Source organism: Macrobrachium rosenbergii, chromosome 16 (assembly GCF_040412425.1).
Source record: "Macrobrachium rosenbergii isolate ZJJX-2024 chromosome 16, ASM4041242v1, whole genome shotgun sequence".
NCBI classification, from domain to species: Eukaryota; Metazoa; Arthropoda; class Malacostraca; order Decapoda; family Palaemonidae; genus Macrobrachium; species Macrobrachium rosenbergii.
In genome coordinates this window covers 37956262-37968761 of record NC_089756.1, presented here as the reverse complement: position 1 = coordinate 37968761, position 12500 = coordinate 37956262, and the positions used below count along the sequence as shown (strand labels likewise).

Sequence of the window (12500 nt, the reverse complement as noted above, 5' to 3'; positions counted from 1 at the left end):
ATCTTCTAATCCCAGATCTTAAATTTTCAAATGAGAGATAGCTTTATAAGGCTAAACGATGCGGGAATAATATATTTGATTCAGAATACGATAAGCCTTAATTATAGTAATAATACAAATATTACATATTAAGGATAGATAAATTAATAACTGACTGTTATACAAATTAACGCAAAATATTTATGGTTTTTTATTAGGCTGGTAAGGTTCAGAACACCAAAGAAACGAAAAGATGCAATTGGTAAAAGCATATAAAAAGAATTAGAGTTATAATGATCAAATATCAGATGCGCCAAAAGAGATGTCGGTTATAAAATATTACAAGATATTTCCGCACTGCTCGTAACACAATTAGACGCATCAGATTTGAAGTTAAACGACAATAGGGAATTTACAAGAACTCGTAGGTTTACTCCACTTATAATTAAAATAGTCACTGCAACAGCGACTGCTGCAATAATAATAATAATAATAATAATAATAATAATAATGAAGAGTATGCTTTCCAACACCGGGCTTGGAATCCAGAGAGCGTCGCGGAGTACCGCAGGGTCTGACACTAGACCCACACTCCTCTTCTCCTCCCTTGAAACCCATATTCAAACAACCTTCATTATACCCGTTCCTATTCAGAGGCACCCCTTCCCCCTCCCATCCTAACCCCCCCCCCCCTCCCCGGTCCCCCTATCCCTTACCTCATACTTTTTATTAATTCAGCTATAAGTAATGCGCGAGAAAAACCAACCGGAGAGAGAGAGAGAGTGAGCGAGTGAGAGAGACAGAGAGAAATAAAGAGTTTGGATCCGGACCAGTGGATTTTCGAACGCACCGCTCTGGAATGTCACTCGTCCAGTTGCTGGAATGGGTTTCCAGTTTCGTCTCCGGTTCCTCCTTAGTCTTCTTAAAAAAACAAAAGAGGTTTAAAAACCTCTGGTGACATCTTCTGTCAGAAGACGAGGTTTTCCTGGAATGAATGATAACTGATCGCCAGTTTTGAGCAACGTGAATAATCTTAATATTTTGAGGAAGAGGTGGCATGCGACGGAAAAATACGAAAAAGGTCGATAGGCTGTGAGAAATAAGTATAGGCAAGGAGTGTAAATTCATCGTGCGCTTGGGCTTCGTCCCCACCCCACCACCGGCTCAGGACACCTGTGAAGACTCCCATGGCTTGTTCGCCGAAAAAAAAAAAAAAAAAAAAAGAATCTTTTCTTCCGTACTGATCTCAATTTGAGCGAATATTCATATATATATATTCGGAGACATGCTGACCCTCAGATCAGAGCTTGGCGTCATCTCATGACGCCAAAAGGCGTCATGCGCGGCGCCAGCGAGAGCCTACGCCCACGACGACGGAAGTTCTCCTCGCAAAACGAACTTGGGAGATGACGTCGACCAAACGACAGACAGACAGACAGACAAATAGGCATACAGGCAGGCAGGCAGGCAGGCAGGAAGGCAGGCAGCTCCTGGCCATGTGAAAATCTTGCGGACGCGAAAAAAAAAAAAAAAAAGGCACAATGAGACCAGAGAGAGAGAAAAAATGCTCCCTCCCGTAAATATTATAATGAGTCGGAAGAGCCGAATAAAAATGAGAGAGTGAGGTGACAGAGGAGAAAGGGTTGGGTTGGAGGGGAAGGTATAAAAAAAAAAAAAAAAAACGGAAGGTGAGCATAAGAAAGTGAGGAAAAAAAATCGGAATGGGAAATAAGGGTCTATAGCAATATAAGGGGAGGAGGAAAAGGGTTATGAGAGAAGACCTTTAGGCTGTTTTCATGGTAGGCAAAAATGACTGGCCCCCTCCTCCCCCGGGGCCTTAGCTTTGTATGGAGATGAGTTTCAGGAGCTTTTAACTGATGCGCAGAAAACGAAAGTAGTTTCACTCTCTCTCTCTCTCTCTCTCGGGCCTTCTAAAGCCTTCTGATACAGTAATTACGGTATGTAACTTTTCCAACTTCATACATGTTTTATTTCTTGGTCTTTGATTACTAGGAAAAATCTTCAAATGAAAACTAAGCAATAACGATTCCTCGTAACTTTAATTAGGTTACACCAGATCTACAGATAATGCATCTGATTCCTATATTAATGTAATCATTACTTGGAAACATTGTCGATATAAATAAACTACTGATATTCTTACGCATAAATCTATAAATATATCATTTAACTACTACAATCATCTGCTTCATACATTTCAACCAAGGTATCATAATCAACACCAGTATCAATATTAAGTCTAAACAACCCAATAACTAATTATACGATAATTACTGGTATCAGTACTATCATTAAAAACTGAACAACAGTCCCCTGAGGAAGTTGCGCAATTGTAACCTCAAATGTTCAAGCGCAGACGCAACGCATTGCTACCCTTGAACAATTCTCCTTGCATTTTGGTAATCAAGTTAAATTTCTATCTATTTATTTATTAATTTGTTAATTTATTTTTACCTTTTCTAATTACTGATCTCTTCTTTCTGTTTTTCCTATTTCCTTCCGTTACTTCTGTCAAGTGAACGCCATATTCTTTGGAAGACTGAAATCAAGTCAGTGGCCTCTGTTGTGGGCTTGTTTCATATGAATAGGGTTCATCTTCTGAGTAATATAATAATAATAATAATAATAATAATAATAATAATAATAATAATAATAATAATAATAATAATAATAATTCTTTCATTTTACTCATTAGTAATTATTATCTCCGTATGAAGAATCTGACGATTAGGAAGACTGGTGTGGACCTATTGACTCCCCCAGCAAAACAAGAGACGTTCCCCGTGTTCCAGCAGTTGTCAGCCTCGCTTCACCACTAAAAACCACGAGATCGATCCCGTCGAGGAGAAACGGCTCTGGCCCGGTTACTGAAAATAGCTTGTGCCTCTATGACTGACCTAAGCGGTGACTTTGATGCCTGCACCCTCACAGGACAGATGATTAATTAATGTATACTTTATATCAGGCGTTAAGCATTAGAAAGGCATCTCGCCCAATCTTCTGAAAATGTCGTTTTTCGCCGGATCAGCTTTAAAATAATCTCCCTTTTTTTTCCCCAAGAAGGGAGTGGGGTTGAACTATAATTTTTTTTATGCATACTATTCTATTCCCGATCGCAAATACTTCACCTCATACCAAATTCAACTTTGTATCTTGAAAACAAAGAAATTTAGAGCAGGTTGAATTTCCAAAACTTTGATGGCTTACAAATCAAAATTTTTTTTTGTGGAGAGAGTCCCTTCTAATGCTGGACGCCTCCTTGATAAGATTAAAGATAAAATATCCCACGATTAAAGACCTATAGTTGATGAAGACTCCATCTGCGCCATGACAAACGCTACACGCAGAAGTTACTGGAACGATTATGTAAACATAATTTAATCAATGCGTTTATATTTTGTTTATATATATAAATTATAATTTAACCAATGCGTTTATATTTTATAATAATATAATATAATAATAATAATAATAATAATAATAATAATAATAATAATAATAATAATAATAATAATAATAAGACCTTTGTAGGTGAGAACAGCATATGGCTGTATAGAAATAATTTTTTGAGAGTCGTGTGAATGGGGTTGACTCTACTTCGGATTACGAAGAACGTAATACATCATAAAGTTAATTATGATGTGAGTCATGACGTTATCACAGTTGAGTTTTTGCTGAGCACTGTCTCCAAAATATAACAATAATAATAGCCTTAAACATTTCATGTAAATCATTTCAATATAAAATTCCCATTTTCCATTCAGCTGGGAATTAATTAATAAAAATTCTTTAAAATCATCCAGATTTATAACATTTCTTAGGGAAACTTACCCAGTTTGGTTTTAATATCTGCAGGGCAATTTTCAATTTGATATTTCTATTTGAAGATTCTTTAAATAGAAACTCAGTAGTTAATAGTCCTGGCCCATAAGATATTCTTTACCTCCGTTTTGGTAAAATGTTAAGTTCTGCTAAGAAGATACTGAAAAAGATATAAGAACGCCAGTTTTGCTACAAAAAGATATAAAAAATGTCAGTTCGGCTGAAAGATTTTAAAAAAGATATTACTGCTGAAGGATGATGTAAAAAAGATGATATTGAAAAAGATGGTGTTAAAAATGTTAGTTCTGCTGAAAGATGATATAAGAACGAAGAAATTAAAAAAAGAAAACATTAAAAAAGCCAGTTCTGCTGAAAGATATTATAAAAGAAGATATTAAAGAGAAGATATTAAAAATGTCAGTTCTGCTAAAAGAAGATATTTAAAACTTCAGTTCTGCTGCAAGAAGACATTACCAACGTCATCTTACTATTCACTGTGAACAGAATAAGAGAACCAATATTAATCCCCGTCCTAGCAGCTTTTTATGTCCAAAAAATTTATCAATTTAATGCAAAATTCAAATGTCAAAATTCTCCCAAGATCAATATTCACAATTTTTCATTAAAGTGCAATAACTTGTGAACTGCAGTACCAAAGAAGTCCAAATTTTATTAGAATAGAAAAGGCCAAGCGCTGGGACCTACGAGGTCATTCAATGCTGAAAGGGAAATTGACAGTAAGAAGTTTGAAAGGTGTAACAGGAGGAAAACCTCGCAGTTGCACTATGAAACAATCGTTAGAGAGGGTGGAAAGTCATCTCATGAATAGAGGCACAGTAAAAGGAATGAAAGGGGTTGCAGCTAAGGGGTCGAAGGGATGCTGCAAAGAAAATGCCTACAGTGCACCACGTAAATTTGATTGGCGACCAGGGGTACTTCTAGTAATAGTTAGTTAATTGCAAGCAGTAATTACTAGACTTAACAGACAGACAATCAGCATTAGGAATGTCGCAATCAGAAGGATTTTTTCTTCATCTGCCAGGGAGAAAATCAAGAGGACTTCCGTGGTCCCTTTTCCCTTAAACCCTCTCCACACACCCCCACTCTCCCCCCCCACAGAAAATGAGGGGCCAAAACGAGCAACGTACAGAGTGAAAATATTTAATGAGGTGAGTTAAAGACGTAACTCTGAAAAAAAAAATTATGCCCTCATTCTTGCAAAAAAAAAAAAAAAAAAAAAAATTTTTTTGAGCGGACCTCCGGCCTCGTTGACCCGCTAGCATTAGGAAACGAGAATTTTTTTTATTTTTTAATATTTTCCTTTTAACTCTAGCGTGTCGTTTTCCTTCTCATTAGGAACCACTTTGTCAAATGCCCATGCACCGGATGTGAGAACTTTTGGAATAAGGGCGCCTTACATCTCCGACCGCCCCCCCCCAAAAAAAATAAATAAAACGTAACATAAATACTAATTGCAGACTTGTTTTATTCCCGAAACATTTTCTTACGTTAATTTTGCATCTCGTCAGCTGATCTTTTTTTTTTTTTTTACAGATAAACAGGACCCAGGGCTCCTGATAATACAAGATTATATATAAAAGTATTGTACTATAATTCATGACAATACAGTAACGGTACAGTAAAACATTACGTAATTTGACGATAACAAAGATTCTTCATTAAATAAGAGCTTTTCTGACAAAAGACAGAAGAGACAAACAAAATATGAATTCACTACAGTTGAGAGAGAGAGGGAGAGAGAGATGGAAGCTATTTTAACCAGAGAGAAAGAGAAAGAGAGAGAGAGTGATGGAAGCTATTTTAACCAGAGAGAAAGAGAAAGAGAGAGTGATGGAAGCTGTTTTAACCAGAGAGAGAGAGAGAGAGAGAGAGAGAGAGAGAGAGAGATGGAAGCTGTTTTCACCAGAGAGAGAGAGATGAGAGATGGAGAGAGAGAGAGAGGGAAGCTGTTTTAACCACACAGAGAGAGAAAGAGAGAGAGAGAAAAAGATGAGAGATGGAAGCTGTTTTAACAGAGAGAGAGAGAGAGAGAGAGAGAGATAGAAGCTGTTTTAACCAGAGAGAGAGATAGCGTAGGGAAGGAGGAAGAGATGCATGCTGTTTCAATCATAGAGAGAGAGAGAGAGAGAGAGAGAGAGAGAGAGAGAGAGAGAGAGAGAGAGAGAGAGAGAGAGAGACAACGAACTACAGAAGAAGCGAAAAATAAAATATGAATTCACTCCAACTGTCACTAGTGGATATGTAAATCCCTGAGAGAGAGAGAGAGAGAGAGAGAGAGAGAGAGAGAGAGAGAGAGAGAGAGAGAGAGAGAGAGAGAGAGAGAGAGAGAGAGAGAGAGAGAGAGACTCTCCTTCTCTCTCTCTCTCTCGTAATGGAAGGTTTAGAAAAGGGTGCGAAGACATCTTAAGTGTCACCCCGAAGAAAGAGATTAAGTTTACTATTGTGCTCACCCAAGAGGGTGAGTAGGCCCGAGGGGGGGTGAGTGGAAGTGCAAAAAAGGGCTGAGAGAAGAAGAAGAAGAAGAAGAAGAAGAAGAAGAAGAAGAAAAAGAAGAAGAAGAAGAAGAGGAGGAGGAGGAGAAGAAGAAGAAGAAGAAGAAGAAGAAGAAGAAGAAGAAGAAGAAGAAGAAGAGGAGGAGGAGGAGGAGGAGGAGGAGAAGAAGAAGAAGAAGAAGAAGAAGAAGAAGAAGAAAAAGGAGGAGGAGGAGGAGGAGGAGGGGATGGAGAAGAAGAAGAGGAGGAGGAAGAGAAAGAGAAGGAGAAGTGGATGAAGAAGAAGAAGAAGAAGGGGAGGAGGAGGAGGAGGAGGAGGAGCCAGAATTATAACTCTCCACTTCTCACTTCCGAATACATTACAGCCATACAATACACCAGGCGAGTCAGCATTGAATAAGGACAGTGTTCTATGGCAGTGAGGAAATGTGTAAGTGAGGTAAGTGCTCAGAAAAGGAAGGTATTTTATAAAGAAGGCTTCAATATGAAAGTATTTTATAAAGAAGAAAGTTTAATGTGAAAGTACTTTATGAAGAAGGCTTCAATATAAAATTATTTTATAAAGAAGAAAGTTAATGTGAAAGTATTTTATAAAGGCTTCAATATAAAAGTATTTTATCAAAAAGAAAGTTTAATGTTAAAGTCTTTTATAAAGAAGAAGGCTTCAATATGAAAGTATTTTATAAAAAAGAAAGTTTAATGTGAGTCTTTTATAAAGAAGAAAATTTAATGTGAAAGCATTTTATGAAGAAGAAGGCTTCAATATGAAAGTATTCTATAAAACAGAAAGTTTAATGTGAAAGTCTTTCATAAAGAGGAAGGGTTCAAAATATAATGTGACAGTCTTTCATAAAGACGGCGGCTTCAATACGAAAGTATTTTATAAAGACGAGAGAGTGATTTTATAATTTAACTTCGATAACGATACTATTTTACAAAGACGAATGCTTCATAAATGTATTATACATTCTGCACCTTTGATTTTATAAAGGAAAATTAAGTATTTTACAAAGACGAGAGCTCAGTCAATAAAAAAAAAGATACGTATTATATATCTTTTCAACTTTGATTGTGAAATTATTTTATAAAGACAAAAGCATAATAAAATATGATAAGTATTCTCTATTTCTTCAACATCGATGACGAAAGTATTCTATGAAGCTGAAAGCTTAATATAAACAAAGTGAGTATTATATATTTTATATTTTCGAATTTGAAAGTATTTCATAAAGATGAAATACTTTCATCTTTATGAAATACTTTCATCGGTGTATTTGGATTTAAGCTCCACAACATTTAGCAGAGAGGAGAGAGAGAGAGAGAGAGAGAGAGAGAGAGAGAGAGAGAGAGAGAGAGAGAGAGAGAGAGAGAGAGAGAGAGATTAAACAAAAGCGAAAGAGAATTTTCAATGTATTTGAATTTAAGCTCCTCAACCTTTAGCACAGAGAGAGAGAGAGAGAGAGAGAGAGAGAGAGATTTAGCAAAAGCAAAAGAGAATTTTCAATCGATGTATTTGAATTTAAGCTCCACAATATTTAGCAGAGAGAGAGAGAGAGAGAGAGAGAGAGAGAGAGAGAGAGAGAGAGAGAGAGAGAGAGAGAGAGAGAGAGAGATTTAGCAAAAGCAAAATAGAATTTTCAATCGATGTATTTGAATTTAAGCTCCACAATATTTAGCAGAGAGAAAGAGAGAGAGAGAGAGAGAGATTAAACAAAAGCAAAATAGAATTTTCAATCAATGTATTTGAATTTAAGCTCCTTAACATTTAGCAGAGAGAGAGAGAGAGAGAGAGAGAGAGAGAGAGAGAGAGAGAGAGAGAGAGAGAGAGAGAGAAAGTACGTCGTAAACATAAATAAAGAAAAATTTCTGAATAAAATTATCTATAGTTTTTCTTAACAGGAATTACCCAGCAAGAGATTTCAAGATGTTACCCATTTTATAAAAGCTAAAAGCTTGTAAGGTTTGAATGAAGATCATTTTACTAAGGAGGCGTCAAGACTATATACCCGAGTGTCTACTAAAATAGGACATTTTACATACAAAGGTCCTTTTTGAGTTTATTATTATTATTATTATTATTAATCAGATGATGAACCCTATTCATATGAAACAAGACCACAGGGCCCACTGACTTGGAATTCAATTAATAAATAGATAAAAATGTATTAAAATGTAAGGAGAATGTTTTGCATCTTCGCTTGAACTTCTGAAGTTCCAACTGCACGACATCTTCAGGAAGACTGTTCCACAGTCCAACGGTGTGAGGGATAAAGGACCTCTGGAACTGAGAAGTTCGACAGCGAGGCACATCTATGTTACTGAAATAAATGAAAGGTTTTATAAAAAGATTCAATCATATCTAAATACATGCACTTTTTCACAAGGAAATAATTGTTAATAAAACACTTTCCTAAGTGTTTTAGAAGAGGTTCTTAAAATAATTATGACTGTAAATGAGATACTTCGAAACTGTAGTTTGTATTTATTCATGAAACAAGAAACATGAATAATACAAATGAGTAACATGAATATTACAAATGAGTAACTAAGGAGTGCGGTGTAGTATTTCATAAAATACTTTAAAAATTGTAATAAAAGAAAATACATTAAGTCAGGTTATTCGCGAGCAAAACTGATAAAGTAACAGGCATGAAATATAGTATATCAAGCACAGTCTTTCAAATTAGGGGCATTCTTCAGAGAGGTGGAATGATGGAATGTAATATAAATTTTAGTCCAAAGGCTAAGCGCTGGGACCAATGAGGTCATTCAGTGCTGAAAAGGAAATTGAGAGTAAAAAGGTGTGAAAGGTGTAACAGGAGAAAAACTTCGCAGTTCCTCTACGGAACAATTGTTCGGAGAGGGTGGAAAGTAAGATGGAAAGTAAGAGAATATGAACGGAGGGACAGTAAAAGTAATGAAAGGGGTTGCAGCTAGGGGTCGAAGAGACGCTGCAAAGAACCTCAAGTAATGCCTAATTTTTGAGAAGGAATTTTATGTACACGTCTATACGCATACGAAAGAAGAGACGAGAGAAAATCATTGATTTATGGTGGCTAAAATTGGCGTCACATCTAGGTTATTGACGCCGGGGAAGAGAGAGAAAGAATTCGCGTACAAGAGAGAGAGAGAGAGAGAGAGAGAGAGAGAGAGAGAGAGAGAGAGAGAGAGAGAGAGAGAGAACAAATTTTTGTGAAAGTACATGTCTGTATATCTGTGAAAGTATGGAAGACAGAGAAAGATAACGTGTAGATATGAGAGAGAGAGAGAGAGAGAGAGAGAGAGAGAGAGAGAGAGAGAGAGAGAGAGAGAGAGAGAGAAGCCTCTCGACGCTGTCGTCTTCGTCGTCAACCGTTTGAGAAATTCTTCTGAAATAGAAACTTTCCGGTTCTTCATTTTTATCCATTTTTTTTAATGTTTTTTATTTCAAAGGAATATTAAGACATTCTATCCGACGATAACTTCGTCAGAAAAAGGGGTTAAAGTTTCCCCGAGGTTACCTGGCGAAGGCGCAGCATCAGAATTAGCCCCCCCCCTCCCCCTCCCACTCCTCCCCCTCCCCTGGTTTTATGAGGCATCTTAAGTGAGGTTCCGGAATGTGATTCATCTGTCCAGAACTCAAATTTATTAGCTGCAATCCCCCACTTCTGGAATCTCCATCCAGCCCGGGCGAGGGTTTCACTAGCTTTTTTTCTTCTTGTTTGAGAAGAGAGAGAGAGAGAGAGAGAGAGAGAGAGAGAGAGAGAGAGAGAGAGAGAGAGAGAGAGAGAGAGAGAGAGAGTCAATGATTTGGAAATAGAAGAAATCTTTTTGTGAGAGTATGAACTTTTTGAACTTGTCTGTATGTAAGCGAAAGAAGGAGAGAGAGAGAGAGAAAAAATTACGTGGCACTGACAGAGAGAGAAAAATTACGTGGTACTGAGAGAGAGAGAGAGAGAGAGAGAGAGAGAGAGAGAGAGAGAGAGAGAGAGAGAGAGAGGCAGACAGACAAGAGAGAGAGAGAGAGAAAAGAAAGTTTTCTGTGAGTCAAGAAACTTTATGTACATGTCTACTAATGAAAAAAGGGAATAAAGAGAAGGATTACGTGTAGTGAAAAGAGAGAGAGAGAGAGAGAGAGAGAGAGAGAGAGAGAGAGAGAGAGAGAGAGAGAGAGAAAAGAAAGTTTTCTGAGTCAAGGAACTTTATGTTCATTTCTGCAAGTGCAAGTAGGGAAGAGAGAGAAGGATTACACGTAGACGAGAGAGAGAGAGAGAGAGAGAGAGAGAGAGAGAGAGAGAGAGAGAGAGAGAGAGAGAGAGAGAGAGTTTTATGCATGGAACCATAACAGTTCATCAAGCCCAACCTTGTACTAGAAGGACGCGTCCCTTCTCCAGATTATGGAATAACAGCCGTGATTTAAATATTCGGCGTCAATTTAAGCGTCTCCTGCAGAACACGAAGTTTGAGCTGGATATGAACAGCTGAGTTTGACGGGAGAGAGAGAGAGAGAGAGAGAGAGAGAGAGAGAGAGAGAGAGAGAGAGAGAGAGAGAGAGAGAGTAAACCAAAGGTTTGGAAAGAGAGAGAAATTTTTGTGAAAGTCCATGTCAGTATACTTGTGAAAGTAGGGAAGAGAGAGAGAGAGAGAGAGAGAGAGAGAGAGAGAGAGAGAGAGAGAGAGAGAGAGAGAGAGAGAGAGAGAGTAGGTTATTCAGAAGTGTCGAAAACAGAAGACTGTAAAAGAATAACACTTTGAAAACACACCTCACTTTTACTCCAGTTGAGAACACTTAGCTCTAGTGATTTCTTTTCCAGAACTTTGACCTATGAAACACTTTAAAACACTTTACGCTTACAGTACATTCTTGGGTTCGATCCACGGACAGGGGCCAAGAAATGAACGGTATGGGATATATATATATATATATATATATATATATATATATATATATATATATATATATATATATATATATATATATATATATATAAAAAAATATAAATTTCTGACTCACATCAGATCGAACCCAGTTCTTTCAATTGAAAGGCAAGGGCGTTACCCACTAGGATCGAACCCAGGCCTTTCAATTGAAAGACATGGGTTCGATCCTGATGTGAGTCAGAAATTTATTTCTGATCCACACGTGATTGTGTGTTGATTACTTATATATATATATATATATATATATATATATATATATATATATATATATATATATATATATATATATATATCTATATAAATGAGAGAGAGAGAGAGTAAATATATAACGGAACTCCCTCTCCGAGGCAATAATCTCTACCTCGAGGCAGTGATGAAACCCTTTCTAGAAAAGTTCCGTACGTTGGGTTTGCGTCAATTTCTTTGTGCTCTTGCCTGTCATCAACTCCCTCAATCCCTCCTCAAACAATCCTGGTCTTCCTAATCAATCCTTCTACTTTCCACCTCCTTCCGTACCGAGATCTCTTCCCACCTCATTTCTCCTCTCATTACCTAATTCGTCTTTCCACTCATTTTTCTAACAACTCATTTTTCTTCCCACCACCTCGCCAATTCCTATTCGCAAACATCCCTATCCTTCTCCCTGTCTCCCTACCTATGTAGCACCCTCTCCCTCCTTCCTCCTACGCAAAGCATCCTCAAATCCCCCCCCACCACTACCACCCTTCCCATCCCCCCTCCCTTCCTCCCCCCTCCCCTAACTCGATCCAGAGCCACCGCAACATTCCACAGTCTTTGACGAGGCTCCAAAATGAAGAGACGAAAAAATCAACAAAGGGGTTAAGACACAACTATGCCAGAGACACGGAGGGAGGGACTCGCAAATGGGGAGGGGGAGGGGGAGGGGGAGGAGGATGGAAGGGGGAGGGGAGAAGAGGGTAAAGAGGGGGTGAGGCGAGGGGTGAGGCTGGTGGAGTATGGTATACACGAAACAAAAAAAATGAAAAAAATGAAAAAAGGGGGAAAGGGGGAGGGGGAGGGGAAAGAGGAAAGGGGTGTCTCAAGGAAAAGTTTTAATGAAAGCGTATCGGTTGGGTTGGCTTGGCCAGGATGTCCCTTCTTCTCCTCCTCCTCCTCCTGCTCGGCCTTCCCCTTAAAAAGGAGGTTCTTTAAGGGCACGGGAGATACCGCGGAGGGCGCCGTTGCAGGAAACGAAGGAGGAAGGGCTGGAGGAGGAGGAGGAGG

At 38.0% G+C, this 12500-nt stretch overlaps 1 protein-coding gene across 1 annotated transcript in view; it reads right to left on the bottom strand.

The window, feature by feature from the left end:
• Positions 1 to 9104: 9104 nt before the first annotated feature.
• Positions 9105 to 12500, bottom strand: part of LOC136846935 (WAS/WASL-interacting protein family member 3-like) — a 4438-nt gene continuing 1042 nt past the window's right edge. The window contains exons 2-3 of the mRNA XM_067118189.1: positions 12444 to 12500; positions 9105 to 9110 (exon numbers count right to left, since the gene is read on the bottom strand). The exon at positions 12444 to 12500 is cut by the window's right edge and continues 470 nt beyond it. Of these exons, the coding sequence (XP_066974290.1) occupies positions 9105 to 9110; positions 12444 to 12500 (63 nt within the window). The remainder of the gene's footprint in view (positions 9111 to 12443) is intronic.